Source organism: Ursus maritimus, unplaced genomic scaffold, assembly GCF_017311325.1.
Source record: "Ursus maritimus isolate PB19 unplaced genomic scaffold, ASM1731132v1 scaffold_19, whole genome shotgun sequence".
Lineage (NCBI taxonomy): Eukaryota > Metazoa > Chordata > Mammalia > Carnivora > Ursidae > Ursus > Ursus maritimus.
Genome location: NW_024424341.1, coordinates 8,453,594 through 8,473,033, shown reverse-complemented (window position 1 = coordinate 8,473,033; position 19,440 = coordinate 8,453,594). Strand labels below are relative to the sequence as shown.

The 19,440-nt window shown below is 42.1% G+C and overlaps 1 protein-coding gene across 2 annotated transcripts in view; it reads right to left on the bottom strand.

Annotated features, from left to right (window-relative positions):
• Positions 1-1,832: 1,832 nt before the first annotated feature.
• Positions 1,833-19,440, bottom strand: part of HEATR3 (HEAT repeat containing 3) — a 37,106-nt gene continuing 19,498 nt past the window's right edge. For both annotated transcript variants that reach the window (XM_040633281.1, XM_040633282.1), the window contains 4 exons: positions 15,785-15,873; positions 9,863-10,006; positions 5,757-5,933; positions 1,833-2,642 (listed from right to left, as the gene is read on the bottom strand). In XM_040633281.1, the coding sequence (XP_040489215.1) occupies positions 2,520-2,642; positions 5,757-5,933; positions 9,863-10,006; positions 15,785-15,873 (533 nt within the window). In that variant the 3' untranslated portion in view covers positions 1,833-2,519. The remainder of the gene's footprint in view (positions 2,643-5,756; positions 5,934-9,862; positions 10,007-15,784; positions 15,874-19,440) is intronic.

The following is a 19,440-nucleotide window of genomic DNA, read 5'->3' as shown; positions in this document are numbered from 1 at the left end:
AGTCTAAAATTTCTGGATTTCTGGATGGTACATTTTCTTCTTCTTTTTAAGAGAGGTAGGGGGAGGGGCAGAGGGAGAGGGAGAAGGAGAATCTTAAGCAGGCTGCATGCTCAGCACAGATCCCAACACGGGGCCCAATCCCACAACTCTGAGATCACGACCTAAGTTCAAGAGGTGGACGTTTAACCAACTGAGCCACCCAGGTGCCCCTAGATGGCACATTTTCAATGTAAGAATTCACCTTCTACTATTCCATAGAACGATTCTGAATTCAACAACTGCTTTAGAGGTTGCTTAATAAAACAGAAACTCACTAACACTTATTCATTCCACCAATATTTATCAAGAGCCTACTAGCCTTGTGCTAGAACTGGAAATTTTATTCTCCTTGAAAGCAACTATATTCTCTAAAAATCTGAAACAGGGAGAGCTCTGAAACTTTTATTGGAAGAATCTTTCTCGCAAAACCACAACGAGATACCACTTCACACCTAGCGAGAATCACTGTTATCAAAAACACAAGCGATACCAAGTGTTGGCGAGGATGTGGGGATGTGAGTTGGTGCAGCCACTGATGGAAACAGTACGGACATTCCTCAAAAATTAAAAAGAGAACTACCATATGACCCAGCAATTCTGCTTCTGCGTATATATCCAAAGGAAACTAAAACACTACCCCAAAAGTACATCTGCACCCCTCATGTTCGTCGCAGCATTTATGATAGCCAAGACATAGGAACAACCTAAGTGCCCATCAGTGGGTGAACAAAGAATAAGTAGTATCCGTACACACACGCGCACACACACACACACACACACACACATGCACACACACAATGGAATACTATTCAGCCACAAAGACACAGAAGGAAATCCTGCTATTTCCGACAATGTGTATGGACCTTGAGGACATTATGCTAAGTGAAATAAGTTAGAGAAAATCAAATTGTGTACGATCTCACATATATGGGGAATCAACCAAAAAAGCCAAGCTCATAGGTACAAAGAACATATTGGTGGTTGCCTGGGGGGGGGGGGGGGAGATGGCAGTAGGGGTGGAAGGAGACAAAAGGCACTAACTTTCAGTTATAAGTTAAAGAAGTAAGGGACGTAATGTACAGCATCGTGACAACAGTAATACTGTATTGTATATCTGAAAGTTACTAAAAGAGTAAGTCTTGAAGGTTCTCACAAGAAAAAAAAACACTTAACTGTGTGAGGTGATAGATGTGAACTAGATGAGAAAGGGAAGTCCCACCCTGGGTACTGGGCCTTTTTTTTTTTTTTTTTTAAGATTTTATTTATTTATTTGACAGAGACAGCCTGCGAGAGAGGGAACACAAGCAGGGGGAGTGGGAGAGGAAGAAGCAGGCTCCTATCAGAGGAGCCCGATGTGGGGCTCGACCCCAGAACGCCGGGATCACGCCCTGAGCCGAAGGCAGATGCCCGACGACTGAGCCACCCAGGCGTCCCTGGGTACTGGGCCTTTTAACAGGACAACTGAGATCAACTGTGGGAAGATTTTCAAATCTTCATCAAATCTTCATCAACAACTCTTCTGATCAGGCAAATGCATGGACAATGGAGCTGGTCCAGGCCTCCCCCACCCTGCCCCGCCTCTCTGAGGTCCACCAAAATTCCCCCACCCCTCGCTCCAGCTGTCACCCTATTAACGCAAGGGCATTGAGAGTAATGCTGGAGATTCCTGATGTAAGTCTTGTTTTTAATATCTCACGTATAGTTGAAGCGATATCCGTTACCAAGCAAATAACCCAGGAATGGAATAGGGGGTATCTGGTATTTTTAAAAAGACTTTGTAAGACACAAAGCTCTCAATTAAAAAGTTATTTATTAAAAAATATTTCCTTCTAATTCTGATTCCCTATGGAGTGATGTTACAAAGCAGTTAAGTGATCAGCTCCGTTTGTGTAGAGGCTGACGGTGACCTCGTTAACTCCTTAGGACATTCCACGGAATAGCGGAATACAAATTCAACTCATTCACTTCTGCACAAAAGGGAAACACAACTGGTGTACTTCATACCGAAACACTTTTATAAAGCTTGTCTTCGTACTGCAGTTTAGAGATTTAGCTAATATAAAATGACGCTTGCTCGCATCGGCAGTACATATAAAATGATAACTTGCTTAACCGAGCATCCAAGCAATGCTTTGGATTCTCCTTTCCTGCAAAATTCAAGGAAAACATGATTGTTTGGAAGGTTCTTTGCTGCTCACGAGGAACCACCTGAGGTTCCTTTCTGTTTCGACTCTTCTGTTCGTGTTCCCAGGGATTAAAACCTGCTGGAAACATAATTTAGAGGATACTAGAAATGTCACAGAGACCCCAAGGCTTACAAGAGTTTCAGACAGGTTTTGAAGTTTTTATAAACTTCAAAGTAATCGTCCAGGATACGGGGATTAAAAAATTACTTTTAGGGACACGTACACTCCAAGGAAATACTTTAGTACTCTTCAGCATTGAACACTTGGGCGAGAACTGGTCTCTCTTTCAATGGTTCAAGCAGTCAGTCTTTTCTCAACAGTTTCCTGATAAGCGACAAACCTTCTCAAATTCATCTTCACATTGTCGAGAACACACAGCTGATCTGGGCTGTATTTACCTCTCCCTTCTTTCCGTATCTGCCAAAAAATCATATGTGATTTGGTATACGTTACTAATTCCTTTAGATAAGAAAGCATTTGATTTGGGGTGTATTCTTTTCCGAACAAAGAGCTGCCAGAATTTGGTGAAAGATTTTCACTTACCAAGGTAAAAGAATACAGTGTGTGAGAGACCTAAAGATAAATTAAGACTACGCACCTTTTAAAAATGATAGTGACAAGAATGGCTGAATTGTAGACTTTAAAAGAGTAAGTTTTATGGTATGTGAACTAGACTTCACCTCTAGTCTAGAGCAGTGGTTCTCAAATTTTAGCGTGCAACAGTATCATCTGGAAGGCTTGTTAAAAAACAGATTGGTGGGTCCACATACCAATTTCTGATTTTCAGTAGGTCTGGAGGTGGGCCTGGGCATTTGCATTTGTAACAAGTTACCAGGTGATTCTGATGCTACTGATCACAGGGCACTTCTGAGAGCCAGTGCTCTAGAGAAGTTCTTCAGTAAAAGGCATTGTATCATACTGAAATGCAACTTGGGGCTAAATATATACTCGACAGTCTTTAATGCAATTGTGGCTTCATTCACAGGAGAACTTCAGATGAAAAACTACAAGCTGCCCTTCCGACTAACAAAGAAATTTCATTAGGGCTTTTTACCTTTGAGAAAAGAAAAACACTTAATTAAACATCATTACCATTGCAATGCATAGTAAGTAGGAGAATCAATCACCAACAGCCCTCCCAGTGGTTAGGGTGTTTTGCTGGTTCATAGTTTACATAACTCCTCTCCGAGCGTTTGCTTCTGCAGTCTGAAGACTCAACTACATCTGCTTTCCTTGCCGCTGCAGGGAAATAGGGGATATTTTCTCCTTACCAGGCAGACTCTTTTTTCAGATGTTTCAAGGGCCTGCCTGCACCCTTTAAGAACACTGTGGATACCCAACATGTACTGGTATGGAATTATCTCTAGGAGATAGCGTTAAGAGAAAACACACAAAGTGCGGGACTGTGAATGTATTAGGCTACCTTTTGGATAACAAAGGGGGAAAATACTAATGCACATCGGTCTTTACGAGGAGAAATGTCACTCAATTTGGCTACCGATGAGGCAGAAAATAAAATAAAGGGAATAAAACCTTTGACTGCTTAAAGAACAAACATGGGTGAACGGAGGGTCAAAGGCACAAACTTCCAGTTATAAACTAAACAAGTCATGGGGATGTAATGTTCAGCATTGTGACTCTGATTGTATATTTGGAAATTACTATGAGAGTAGAGCTTAAAAGTTCTCATCACAAGAAAAAAAAATGCCAACTATGTGTGGTGATGGATTTAACTAAACTTATTGTGGTAATTATTTCCCAATATGTACATGTATCAAATCACTATGTTGTACACCTAAAACTAATACAATGTTATATGTCAACTGTATCTCAATTTGAAAAAAAAAAAGCAAAACACAACCCCAAACAAAAAAACCTACAGGCTTGAACAAAGTGTAACTAAGGGTAAACTATTCCATTGTTTCCCCCAGACCTAAGTTACCTATCGGTGAATCTTTTTTTTTTTTTAAAGATTTTATTTATTTATTTGATAGAAAGAGAGACAGCCAGCGAGAGAGGGAACACAAGCAGGGGGAGTGGGAGAGGAAGAAGCAGGCTCCCAGTGGAGCAGGGAGCCCGATGTGGGGCTCGATCCCAGGACCCTGGGATCATGCCCTGAGCCCGCGGCTGAGCCACCTGGCGCCCCCCTACTGGTAAATCTTAACTCAGTAAATGTCAGCCACTAGGATTACATTTTTAAATAGAAGATGCCAAAACGTGAAAATGTTAAGAACAAACCAATACTGATGTCCTTAAACTAGCACTGACTTTAGATGTAACTGCGACGTAGAATGTGCATGGGTCTGTGTTGCTAGTTTTCTAAACAAAACTATTTCTTATTCCTTAAAAAAACTTCAGAGAATTTAAATTACTAGACATACAATCATATTCTCCTAAAAAAAACTATCACAGAGTTCTCACCTTGAAAAATCAATTCTGCATTAGAAGCTTGTTAGATAAAAGCAATGCATATTGGGGCGCCTGGGTGGCTCAGTCGGCCAAGCTTCCGACTCTAGGTTTCAGCTCAGGGCAAGATCTTAGGGTTGTGAGATCGAGCCCTGCATCCGGCTCCACGCCAGCAGAGCGTCTGCTTGTCCCTCTCCCTCTGCTCCTCCCCCTGATCTCTCTCTCTAAAATAAAAAAAAATAAAAAATAAAAAAAAGAAATTCATATTGGAGAGCAATAGAAGCTAATTTTTCATCTAAATCTCTATTTTCTTGACAAAGACTGAAAAGCAAATGTTTAATTTGAAATCTAAAAGCAAAAAACACAAATATGTTTATTTCTCAAAATGACATAATTTAGAAATGGAAATTTTGTTTGTTGGTTTGTTTGTTTTTTAAGTAAACTCTATGCCCAACACGGGTCTTAAACTCATGACCCTAAGATCAAGAGTCACATTCTCCACCGACTAAGCCAGCTGGGCACCCCTAGAAATGGAGATTTAGATAACTGGAAAATGGTAAACTTGAACTTGTAGACACAGGATTCAAGGCTGTTTTTTAAATTCCTGCTTGCCTTCCTCTGGCCAGCAAGTTTCTGAAAATACTGTTTGACTCAAAGTTAGCTTTGATGGTTCTGGTAAAACAAAAAAATAAATAAAAGGGCAAATGAAGGGTAGCTACGTTCTCTGACAAGAGACCAGCCTGGAGTTTGCCCTTTTTTCCAGAGGACCAAAGGGAAATATTCGGAACAGTGAAATCAAGCTGTAATATGTTACCTGTAATGACACAAAAATAAATTTACAACGTACTCGAAAGTGCTCTGTAGGCCACCAACGGCGGTAGCTTCTCCGCAAGTTCTGTGAGCATTACTGAACTCTTCCAGAAAGAGGACCGTGCCTACACCATTCTGGCCCAAGTCACAGTGATTCAACAGAAAGGCCTGAGCTCTGACTCAGCCAACAAGCATTCTTCAGTTCCGGGGATGAAGTGCTCTATGAATCACGGAGATTGCAAGGAGGGAACTACAGACACCCCCTTCTCGCAGGATGGCGAGACCTAAGCATTTCGACGCAAAACAGCTACATACCTTCATTTTGAAGACTGGCTGGAATTCTTTCAGAGCAGATAACAATTTAATCTGAACTGAGGCCCTTTCAGCTTCTTTACCATCTGCAAAAACATCAAAGAGGGCATCCAAGGCTTCTCCTGCCACCACGAGGGAGGGATCTTTGGTGGCAACCTCAAGCAGAAAGCACCCAATGGTCTGGGGACAAGACACACTGTTACCGTCCAATATTCTAACATCGGTTTCCAAAATAAGTACTCACTTTAAATGTGGCAACAATTCACGCACGGTATTTTAAAATTTAGAAATGCCGGAGACAAATTAAAACTTTGAAAGAACTAAAGATTAAAGACTTCACATACATTTATAACTACACCAAGTATAATATCAATAAGATAAATTAAGTATATTACAGTTTATATTCCTAAATAAAATCTATTAAAATTCATAAATGATATATGACAGATTGGTTTTGGAAATTGAAATTTCCCATCTCCCTCAAAAAGGCTTTCTCCATGGTGTCAAAATACAGATATATATCTGTAACCAAAAAATATGCTTTTAAAATTATATGGGGGGGCACCTGGGTAGCACAGTGGTTAAGCATCTGCCTTCGGCTCAGGGTGTGATCCCAGCGTTCTGGGTTCGAGCCCCACATCAGGCTCCTCCACTAAGAGCCTGCTTCTTCCTCTCCCACTCCCCCTACTTGTGTTCCCTCTCTCGCTGGCTGTCTCCCTCTGTCAAACAAATAAATAAATCTTTAAAAAAATAATAAAATATATGAAAAAATTATATGAAAAACACTCTAGGACAATTAAAAAAATAAAGAACGCTTAATCTGTTTCTGATTCCCTATGACGATCTTTAACACCCATCCATCCTTGGATGCTTAGCTAGCTAACGAACGGGCCATTCCCAATCTGCAAGGAACTGCTCAAGAGTGAACTTACTTTGTTCTGGCTGTTCTGCTTCACCCTTTAGGTCTTAAGGGTGATGTGCACATCTGGTATTATCGGTGGGAGAGTGGAAATGCTAAGAACAGCGAGTCCAAACTCCAGCTGTGACATAAATAGCAGGCTGACCCTTAGAAAGTCCATTACCCGCTCTGGACCTCCATTTTCTTATCTGAATTTAAGTACTCTAGATAACCTCTAGGATAGTATTTAGAGTTAATAACCTATAATAAAATAGGAAGCATGCAGTATCACCCATGAAGTTGTCTTATTAAAAAGATTAACCTGAATCTGAATCTGATCTAGCCTTTAGATCTAACTTCCAGTTTGCAGAAAATACAGAGGATAAAGGAGCAAGCTTAAGACCACAAGGAAGCAATGAGGCAAATCCAGAAGGTAGGATGCTGTGGGACAACCAACCCCAGGAGCTGAGGAAAAAACAGGTGGTAGTGGAGGTGCCCGGCTGGCTCAGCCGGTAGAGCATGTGACTCCTGATGTCAGGGTCATGAGTTCAGCCCCATGTTAGCAGTAGAGCTTACCTGAAAAAAAAAAAAGAAAAGAAAAAAAGGAAAGAAAAGAAAGAAAAGGGGGATGGGTTAGCGCAGTGAAGGGTATTAAGGAGGGCACGTATTGCAGAGCACTGGGTGTTATATGCAAACAATGAATCATGGAACACTACCTCAAAAGCGAATGAAGTACTGTATGGTGACTAACATAACATAATAAAAAAAGAAAAGAAAGAAAAAAGAGAAAGAAGAAAAAAAAAAAAAGGTGGTGGGAGGTAGTGCTGGGGGAGAAGTTTCTAGATTGAGAGAAGCTTTGACGATCCAAAACCAGACATAACATGTGGACTTGACTTAGATATTGGTTTAAACAAACTATCTGTAAATCGATGTTTTTGGAACTGGAAACACTTGAGGATGGACCATGCAGAAGACATATTAAACAATGAGGGGGCGCCTGGGGGACTCAGTCGGTTAAGCATCTGCCTTCGGCTCACGTCTTGATCTCAGGGTCCTGGGACGGGGCCCCTTGTCAGGCTCCCTGCTCAGTGGGGAGTCTGCTTCTCACTCTCTCCCTCTGCATCCCCCCGCCAACCTCCACTCGTGCTCTCTCTCAAATAAATAAATAAAATCTTAAAAAAAAAAATAAAACACACCACAGCATATTTAACAATGACAGTTGATTGTATAAGGGTGATAATGGTGGTCATGTAAGAAACTGTCCCTGTTTTGTTTTCTCTTTAAGATTTATTTATTTATTTGAGAAAAAAGGTGGGGGGAAGGGGCAGAGGGAGAGGGAGAAGCAGACTCCCCACTGAGCAGGGAACCTGACAAGGGGCTCAATCCCAGGACCCCGAGATCATGACCTGAGCCGAAATCAAGAATCCGACACTTCACTGACTGAGCCACCTAAGCACCCCAAAACTGTCCCTATTTTTAAGACACACATCCTGAAACAACAGGGGCAAAATACCATGATGTCTTTAATACTGAGCTTTAACTCTAACCTACTTTAACACATCCAGCAAAGAAACTACATAAAGTGCACATGATAGAATATTAATGATTGTTACATATGCTTGACTAGTTATACAAAATTCATTGTACTTTCTACTCTGCTTGGAAATGTGACTAAATAAAACATTTTAGGGGCGCCTGGGTGGCTCAGATGGTTAAATGTCTGCCTTCGGCTCAGGTCATGATCTCGGGGTCCTGGGATTGAGCCCCACGTCGGGCTCCCAGCTCAGCGGGGAGTCTGCCTCTCCCTCTCTCTCTCCCTGCTGCTCCCCCTGCTTGTGCTCTCTGTCTCTCTCTCTCTCAAATGAATGAATAAAATCTTCACGAAGAAACAAAACAAAACAAAAAACATTTTAAAAATCACGTTATGACCGAGAAAAACTTGCTGCTCCTCCTAAGTGGATCTTGGAAATCATAGTCTTGGAAGAGCTGAAGCACATGCATGTTCATCTGCAGCCGTGTACACATACACATCACATGGCTACACTCTCTCACTTATGTGTCCAGATATCAAAAATCCCTAGAGTGATACAGAAGAAAGGAGTAACAATGGCCGTCTCTCTGGAGTCAGACTGGGAGGCTGGAAAGTTAGCAACGGAGATGAGTCTTTCATTATATATTCTTTTCTACTTTTCTGAATGTTTTGTTATATGTATGTATCATCTTTTCAAAATAAGGTTCTTAAAAAATATCAGTCATTGGGGCCCCTGAGTGGCCCAGTCTGGTTAAGCACCCGGTTCTTTTTTCTTTTCTTTTTTTTTTTAAGATTTATTTTAGAGAGAGAAAGAGAGAGAGAGTGAGCAGGGGGAGGAGCAGAGAGAGACGGGGAGAGGAGAAAAGCAGACTCTGCGCTGAGCCCAACGCAGGGCTCAATCTCATTATCCTAAGATCATGACCTGAGCCGAAATCAAGAGTCAGACGCTCAACAGACAAGGCCACCCAGGCGCCCCAAGCGTTCAACTCTTGATCTCGGCTTTGGTCTTGATGTCAGTGTCGTGAGTTCAAGCCCCACGCTGGGCTCCACGCTGGGCATGGAGCCCACTTAAAAAAAAAAAAATCAGTCATTGTTGTAAAGTTCTCCGCAAGTCCAATATTCGGTTTATTACCCATTAATTAGTAATCAATATTTTAGCAATTATTATTAGCACAATGAGGGTAATTTTACTACCACGGTCCTTTTAAGTCAGCAGTGATGCTGTGTCTCTGGCAGTGTGGTTCCCGAGCAACTGTGCTGAGATAAAGTGCTGGAAGCAAATACGCTGAGTGAGCTCCTCAGGCACTTGCTACTTAAAATTTACAGAGTGATAGCAGAGTGGACTGTGCAGTATTGTTCAGAACGCGCTTTAGCCTTGTGTGCTAAGACAACTGGTGAGTTGTTCCTTCATCAGGAGAATATAATATGCACACATGTTCACAACAGCAAAGGCAGAGGCACCTGGGACAAACGCAACTCAATTTTTCCAGTGCCTACCTACCTACTTCATATAGTCAGATCGAGCCGAAGGGCATAATCTAACAGTGCACCTTAGTAAGCAACTTCTCGATAGGATTCCTTCTCGTGACGTCCATAGACGTTTTTAAAAATCCCACACCAACGGTTACTCTTCCCGTTTCTAATGATTTAATGTTCTACATTGGAAGCATATAGTTTTACCTTAAGAGTTTCCAGTGTTCCATCTTCTTTGGCGAGGACGCTGCCCGTGATTCCTAGAATACTAACAACGTTTACTCTAACCCCAGTATTACTACTATGAATGCCGGCTGTGCACAGTGTCATCAGCTGATCGGGAGTCATACACTGTGGAAGAGGAAAAAGAGAATATAAATAGTGTTAAACTCGGCCAATTCCAACAGCATGCGCGGCAGGACTGACAGGAGTGTCAACAACAGAGAAGTTATTACACACCCTAAGCACTCCTCAGCACAGCTGGTAATCCCAAATGCAGACGAGGCCTGTTCATGTCACTGTCACTATTCAATCTACCACAGCTGTAAGCCCACAAGAGGGGCTTCGTTTGCTACTAGTCTCACTTAAAGACAACTTTCGGGCAGCTCAGTCTGCTGGGCGGCTGCCTTCAGCTCAGGTCATGGTGCCGGGGTCCTGGGATGGAGCCCTGCGTCCGGCCTCCCTGCTCAGCGGGGAGTCTGCTTCTCCCTCTCTCTCCTCTCCCACCCCACTTGTGCTCTCTCTCGCTCTCTCTCAAATAAATAAATAAGATCTGGGGAAAAAAAAAAAAAGATGACTTTCAGTCAGATGTACACAAACTAAAGAGATCCTAATTTCTTTTTAACACTGATCATAAAAAAATGTTTTGAAGTGTACATAGAACATGTAGCTTTAATAAAAATTGGTGGAATCTATACGCAAGTTAAGAACTTACCCTGAGATGTACGTTATTGCAGTAAATTATTAGAGATTGTAGAAACCATTAAATTACAAAGTGCTTCCGCTGCATAGCGACGATTTTCATTCTAAGCTAATCTGAGCACACACGTGGATGTAGGTAACACCAGAGAATCTGAGTATCGTGTTGCCAGGCCATCACCTGTGAGGGGCAGCACAGTGTGGTGACTAAGGGCTTGGGCTCTGACATCCTGGGTTCACATCCTGGCTCCTCTCCTTACCCCTCAGCAATCCTGCATAAGATACTCCCCCCAAGTAAGGTCTCCATTTCCCCATCAGTGACACGGGGACAGGAGTCACCATGCAGAGTTGCTGTGAGGATTAAATAATGCATATTGAGAACTCACTAAATGTTCAATATTATTACATATAAAAATACTGAACAGTTCTAAATCAAACTCATTTCTGAATCATCTGCAGTGCTTCTGCCAAATCTAAAAGTAACAGCTAATATGCCCAGGTTTCTTAGGAAATACTCTAACGGAAACAATCCCACCAACCCTGGGATTCCTCCCAGCCGGAGCAAGGCCACCGGGAATGCTGGAGGCGTGCTGGTTTACTATCAGCGTGAGTCACAGATGCAAGCTGCCCAACGTGTGCAAACCGACAAGGCAGAGAACCGGACAGGGGAGCAGGAGCTGTACTGCAGTCTGGGTGCTTTACTCAGCACCTCCGGTCCCCGGTTTCCTCTCCTTTGGAAAGCACGAGAGAAACAGGCTCCTTCTAGTCCTCAAATTCCATGCTCATGCCCAATATACAACCAACCGGAGAATTTATGGTCTTAATATATACGAATGCCCAGACATTAACTGAGCATGAGCTCGGAGTAATTCTCTTAAACGTCAGGCTGATCCAGTTAGCTACTGCTGAGGATCATGGAAAAATCAATAAAAATACTTTATATTCCCATAGGCCCTACAGTATGGGGTTTTCTAATCCTCTCGCCATTATTACCATTCCCATGTCAAAGAAACTGAGGGTCAGAAGTTATGTTCTTGACAAAAATTCTCAAATACGCAAAGAAGAAAACTGAAAGAGTGTAGACTAGACACCAACAGCACATCCTGTATTTGACAGTAAAGCACCAGAGACAATCTCATTAAACTGTGGACCAAGATAAAGTTGGGACGCACTGCTCCAGCATGTGGTGCGGAATGACTAAGGTAGGGAAAGAAGACCAGACCGCTGGAGAAAGGGAGGTCCAAGAACTTTGAAGCCAGGTGACTGGGGAAGCACCTATGTGGATCTTGAAGTCACTTAGAATCATGACAGGACCAAGAAAGAGTAACAAAGCCCAACAGCGGGAATCTTCAAGGAACAAACGGTGCCCCAGGGCATAGTAGATGGCTGTAACCAAGAGAAGTGGGTGGTACGGTCTAACGACATGTTAATCAAAACTGGAAGACTTTAGGGGCGCTTGGGTGGCACAGCGGTTGGGCGTCTGCCTTCAGCTCGGGGCATGATCCCGGCGTTATGGGATCGAGCCCCACATCAGGCTCCTCCGCTATGAGCCTGCTTCTTCCTCTCCCACTCCCCCTGCTTGTGTTCCCTCTCTCGCTGGCTGTCTCTATCTCTGTCAAATAAATAAATAAAATCTTAAAAAAAAAAACAAACTGGAAGACTTTAGAAAGGAAGGAGCAAGGATGGTTTAGCACAGTGGTCCCCAAAATTAGTGTGCATGCCAATCATCCGGAGAACTTGTTAAAATATAGATCACTGGGCCTCTCCGCAAAGTTTCTGCTTCAGTGCACTGGGAGCGAGGCCCTAGGATTTGCCCTCATATACAAAGAAAAAGACCACCGACCCAATAGCAAAACTGACAAAAGATAGGAACAGTTACAAAAAAAAAAATGCAAAAGCCCTTAAAGCACACACAGAGACAGACATCCAATCTCGCATCGCATCGTAAGAGACATGCAAATTAAAATTGAGATATAACGTCTCAACTATCAAACTGGTAAAAATCTACCATTCTGACAACATAATTCTACTTCTGAGGCTATAGGCAAACAGGCACTCTGAAGCACTCCTGTAGGCAATTCAAAATGCCTCCACTTCTAAGGAGGGGACTACAGCAATAATTAGCAAAATCACCAATCCATCTATTCTCCAACTCAGCAAGCCCACTTCTAGGAATCTATCTCAAAGACACAATGGCAAAAACACAAAGTAACATCTGTGAAAAAGCTATTCACTGCACTTGTATTTGTAATAGCAAAGGACTGGAAATGAGAACACCCATCAAGAGCAGACGGGCTGAATGAATACGGTACACCTACACGACGGAGCGAGAGAACGTGAAGCTGTAAAAAAAGAAATGAGGAAGGTATCTGTATACTATGATGATTAATAAGGGAGAGAAAGCAAAGCAAGGTGCAAAAGCATTACTTTTAACAAAAAGGGTAAAACACACATGCCTACGTATTTGCTTATGTTTTCAAAATAAGCACAATGGAATGATAAAACAAAACCCAAAAAGGATGGTTAAAGCCAAAAGAACAGGGGCAAAGGGACAGAAGCCAGACTAAATATAAACAACTTTAAAAAACTGTTTTTGCTAAAACATATATAACGTAAAACTTGCCATTTTAACCCTTTAAAAAAAGACTTATTTATTTGAGAGAGAGAAGGTGAACGTGAGCGGGGAGAAGGGGGGATGCGGGGGGGCGGGGAGAGGGAGCAGCAGACTCACCACTGAGCAGACAGCCCAGGAACCTGGGATCATGACCTGAGCCGAAGGCAGATACCTAACCGACTGAGCCACCCAGGCGTCCCTAACCATTTTTAAGTGGACAGATCAGTGGCAGTAAGCACCTTCAGACTGTTGTACAACCAGCCATCACCACCACCCGTGTCCAGAACTTCATCATCACCCCATGCTGAAACTGTCCTATTCAACAGTGTGTCCCTACGCCCCTTCCCCCCAACCCCTGGCAGCCACTGTTTCACATTCTGTCTTTATGAATTTATTCTAGGTCCCTCACATATGGAATCATACAATATGTGTCCTTTTGTGTTCCATTTATTTCACTTAATGTCATGTCGTCAAGGTTCACCCATGCTGTAGTATGTATAAGAATTTCATTGCTTTTTAAAGCTGAATAATATTCCATTGTATGTATCTACCATATATTTCTCTGAATATATCCTGTTTCAGTTTTAACTCTGAAACTATATATTTTATATAATTAAAAAATAAAAATTAAAGCAAAAAAAAAAAGTCTCTTAAAAAAAGCTAAAGAAAAAAAAAGCTAAAACAACTGAAGCTAACTTTGTAACAAGCCACAAAGAGAATTTTGTCAAGTAACTTTAAAGCACAGCAATTTGACTATACAGTCTTAGAGGGGTTGTGAGATCAAGCCCCGGGTGGGGCTCTGTGCTCAGCGGGGAATCTGCTTGGGATTCTCTCTCCCTCTGCCCCTCCCACTGGTGCTCTCTCTCTCAAATCTCTCTCTTGAATCAATCAATCAATCTTAAAAACAAAACAAAACAAACCTATGAGTTCATAATGATATTTTAAAAAACCCTCACTGATTAATTTTAGAGACTGCTAAAGGGCACTAATTTATTATTCTGGAAAAACCCTATCTTTTTGGTATGAGCTTTATTTCAAAGTTACCAAATAATTGATGAGACAGAAAGTTCTTACTTATAAAAGAATCACAGCTAATAAATCTAAAAGAAATGACAAAATTAAGATGTCTCCGTTTTGCAACCACTGATAAAATAATAAATCTAGACGATATTAATCACTGCTGGCTACAACCATTAGGGGAACCCACTGATTAATCCTTTAAAAAAAAAGATTTTATCTATTTATTTGAGAGGGAGAGAGATTTTATTTATTTATTTGAGATGAGTCAGGGAAGGGGCAGAGGGAGAGGGAGAAGCAGACTCCCTGCTGAGCGCGGAGCCTGATGCAGGGCTCAATCCCAGGACCCTGAGATCATGACCTGAGCCGAAGGCAGACACTTAACTGACTGAGCCACCCGGGTGCCCTGAAACCAGTGATTAATCTTAACACCACTAATTTATGAAAATATATAGTTTGTGATATAAAAGTAGAAAATATATACATCACTATGAATTATGCTTACAAAAAAATCTGATCCTGAATCTAATTAAGACTCTAGACCGAGTTCCCACTTTATAGGATATATGGACAAGAGAGGGACATGTCAACAATACCGTCGTGAGAAACCAGCCAAATCTCTTATTGGGAAAAATTCCACAGGACAAATGACAGCTTCTTCAATGAATAAATAGTATAGGGAAAGGGGGGTTGGTACGGGAAATGTTTTAAATTAAGAGATTTAAGAATCTGTGAATATACTAAAAACGACTGAATTTTGCACTTTAAATGGGTGAACTGTACGGCTGGAATGTGAATTAAATCTCACTAAAGCCGTTAAAATTTTTTTTGAGACCAAAGTATCAACCAAAAGCAATATGTAGATCTTGTTTGGAATCAATTTGAACAGAACAACTGAAAAAGACATTTTTATGGCAATCAGAAAAAACTGAACTTAGGCCGTATATCAACTAATAATCAAGCAATGTCTGTTAGTTTGGGGGTAATGGTACTGTGGTTAAGTTTTTCAGAAGTCCATTTTCTGTCACAGACACATAATGAAGCATGTAATAAAATACTTATGGGTGACGGAACATGATTTGCTTTAAAGCAGGTCCAGGAAACAAAACCAAAAGTATAAGGGAGATGAAGGGAACAAGAATGCCAGGCATTGCCAACTCTGTCACCCTTGTGGTTCATGATTCTCTGCTTTTAGAGATGTCTGAAAATTTCCTTAATAAAAAGTAAAGAATAAAAATGGGAAAGCACCTATCACAGAGATGCTGACGGATCACTGCGGAGGGTCAGCAGGCACGCTGAAAAATTTCTGTAAAATGTTACAGAAGGAGACAAATGACATTCAGAGGAAATATTTATGACAAGTACGTCAAGATAAAAAAATCTGTGTGCTGGTGACAGTGGTGGGAAGAAGCAAAATATTTCACTTTTTATTTTAAGCATTTTTGCTTTCTTTTGACAAGGATCATACGTTACTCTTGTAAGAGAAATAACTACTTTATAAAGAACAGTTAAGTAATGAATTTTGCCTCCATCATACAGAATCTTCGTGGGTTTCATATAAAAATTTTTAGAAATCTTACCTGAGAAATGTTCTTGGAGGCCATTGTTTGCAAAAGGGCCCTCAAGGCACTACTTATGGCTTCTAGAAAGTCAACATGCTTAGCAAAATCTAAAACACAAAAGTGAAATATAAATTTGTCTTTCTCTAAGACACGTTATTTTGTAGGAAAAGACTCAAACACCACATGTTAAATGTTAATATGTGTTAATATAATTAAAACATTTTTGATGTTAAGACAAAACTTCTAGTTAATTGCCCCCTGTGAACTATATACTTGAGTTTGTAAAGATGTCCACAATTGAAATAACCGTAACAAGGGAGCGTTCTACACACAGCCCTTGCGTTCCAGAAGCTGGGTTTTCATTTACCCCGATCTCCAGCACATGACACACCCGAGCTAGCTTCTGTAGGCAGAATTCAGCTTTTCACGGATTGCCATCACGGTGCTGGGGAGACCTCGCATGGAGATGTCTCCCAAATCAGAGAGCTTCCTCACCAACCCAAACTCACTGTCTGGCCAAGAACTGTTGCTCACACAGGGCTGGGCCACTATATCTCTGTGGTTTCAGTGGCTTCTGCGATTTTTACTGACCCAACTTCCCCTTCCCATTCCTGCTCATTTTTACTCTTTCCTCTCTTACCCCTTTGGTGGGAAGGGGAAGCGATGGACTTGCTGTGGTAGATTATGCTGTCCAAAAATAACCACCATGGTCTATTTCCCCACCCCTTGAATCTGGAAGGACTTTGTGACATCAACCAACAGGGCACATGAACATGACAGGCTAGGTCATGAAAGGCGACATGACTCACACCTGACTCACATGCGTGCTTTTTTCTCTCTCTCTCTCAACCCTTGCCCTTGGAACCCAGCCACCACGTTATAAAGGAAGCCTAGGTCACACGGCAAGGTCAAGTGTGTGTGTTAGGGGCGCCTGGGTGGCTCAGTCGGTTAAGTGTCTGCCTTCAGCTCAGGTCATGATCTCAGAGTCCTGGGATCGAGCCCCGCATCGGGTTCCCTGCTCAGTGGGGAGCCCGCTTCCTTCTCTCCCTCTGCCCCTCCCCCTGCTTGTGCTCTAATAAATAAGATCTTTAAAAACAAAAAAAGTATGTGTGAAAGCAATGAGTGACCCTGAAGGAGTTCCTCAACCTCTCTACATCCCAGCTTCCTTATCAGAAAGGTGGGGTAATAATGCCTCGCTCATAAAGCCTACCAAAAGGCACTCAAAAACTGGAGTGAAGCTGTTACTACTAAAATTCAAAGTCGCCGTGGCTCTAAAGGTAGGTTATATTTATATTTGATTACAGCTATTAAGTGTAGCCCTAGAAATTCATGAACTGCACATAAAACAATGAAACTGTATCATGAAGAAATAATTCAGCATGAACTACAACACACTCAGAAACAATTTTTTTCTGTCTTGCATTCTTAGAAAAATAACCATTACCTTAGATTCAAAACCCTAATCTAAACCACGTTACTGTTTTATATTATGTGTAATTCATACTCCCCCTAAATTAAGGAAAACATTCAGGTGATTTTTATTGAATTCACATTTCTGGTCATTTATCCAAATTTGGGAAAGGAGCTTCAAACGACCCTGCCTTTCTGACAAATTCTCAGTAAAAGGCGAACACATGTGGTATTGTTAAAGAAATTAAGTACACGTCAACAGCAGTTAAACAAAAGAGGTGACCGAAAACCTCTTTCCCCTCAGCAAGTCTGTACAGTATGTAAGAATCTGTAGCACGCCTAAATGGAAATAGTGAACCCACAAATAACCAAGCAGCAAAGTTACGGGACTTTTTCCACCTGATTTGCAATGTTCTGATATAGAATAGGAAACCTATCCTCGAATGGGTGCTGCCACTATTCTAATTATAACGAAAATGAGCTTTCTGCTTCCCCAAATGTAGGAAAACATGGAATGCTAAATGAGGACAGAACCCGTGTAATGGAGCAAATGACAGACTGACCCAATCTGAAAATGCAACATTGCTAAAATTCTCTTGATGTTTTGAAGATCCGTAGTTTTTAACGAAGGAGACAAAGATATTAATGTACTGAACGCAAGGCCCAGAACCTACTGACAACTTTCTCCTTTTATCTCTGATGTCAACCACAAACAGCATGTAAGTATCTCAAATTTTATACCTATTCAGAAAGTCACTTATTTGTATTTTTAATGCTCATGTGTTTTAGCATTAAAAGTAAAGCAGGGGCGCCTGGGTGGCACAGCGGTTAAGCGTCTGCCTTCGGCTCAGGGCGTGATCCCGGCGTTATGGGATGGGGCCCCACATCAGGCTCCTCCGCTATGAGCCTGCTTCTTCTTCTCCCACTCCCCCTGCTTGTGTTTCCTCTCTCGCTGGCTGTCTCTATCTCTGTCAAATAAATAAATAAAATCTTAAAAAAAAAAAAAAAGTAAAGCAAACTGGGCACAGTTGTATGATCCTCATACATTTAACATTCAAACATGGTAACGTGAAAAGCAGGGGAAATTTGGCCCCATCCTCCCCAGAAAATTTTCCCGTAACAGTTCACACTATCCACACAGAACCCACGAGATCACATTATTTAATAAATCTCAATGTTCCAAAGGAATTTTAGAATACCAACTCTAAATACAAGCAATTATCCTTTGTCGAAAATTTCATTCTGATAAGAAAAGGTTCTGTCAGCAACACCCGTGAACCTGGACTTCATGTGAAGTGTTTAATTACATGTTCCCCCAGTTCAGAAACTTTCCATTATTTCTCCAGGGCTGAGTTTTCCTGTGATCTTCCAGGTAATACATGTGCAGGCGTCAGTGACCGCAAACAGCCGGCTGAACCGGGAGGAACACACCCAAGTGCTGTCTGCACGGCAGACGCACAGAACGTGTGCGTTTTACCGGAAGCAGAACAAACTCTTTATGCTGGTTGGAGATGGGGCTTCTGGTACCTTGACTGGGACTCCCACGGAAAAATGGCAATTCGTTCTGCCAGTCAGGCAGACAGGATTCCCTCAGGGTAGGCCGGTCTTGGAAGTAGTGACAGTCTAGGCTTGCTCACCTGGGGGCCTGGCTGTGCACAGCCCCATTTGGCCCAGCCCTCTACAGGGTGCCCACGTGAAGGGGTGGATGAGGTGGGCCTAGGCAATAGCAGCCCTCCCCCACTATGGGACTTTGAACTGGGCTGGTGGGAGCCAGAATGTCAGCAAAAGTCAGATAAACCATCCCCCTCCTCCAGGAACCGCTCCTCCCTGCCCCCCACCCCAAGCTCCCGTGCCATCCCAATCTCTGCCTGGTTTATAAAGCTGGGAGACAAATACAAAGCTAGTTATCAGGCCAGCTCACGCCAACAAGCCACCTCCGTAGCCAGAGCCTGCCCAATCTTGTCTACATCCTGTCTTAGGTGTGGCTGGGCATGGTTTTCACATGATCATGCCAGCTGAAGAATGCACAGCCTGAGATCACCAGAAAACTGCGTCTGCTGACTGATGAATGCTGGAAGGTCAGTGGAGACAGAACAATAACTATATACGGGTTTCCAAACATTTACTTAGTTTTTAAAAACTGACCTAGAACTTCCAAAACATGCATTATTGAATGCACAGCACCTTGTATTAACTTGATAGAGTGCAAAACAGGGGCACCCGAGTGGCTCAGTTGGTGAAGCGTCTGCCTTCGGCTCAGGTCA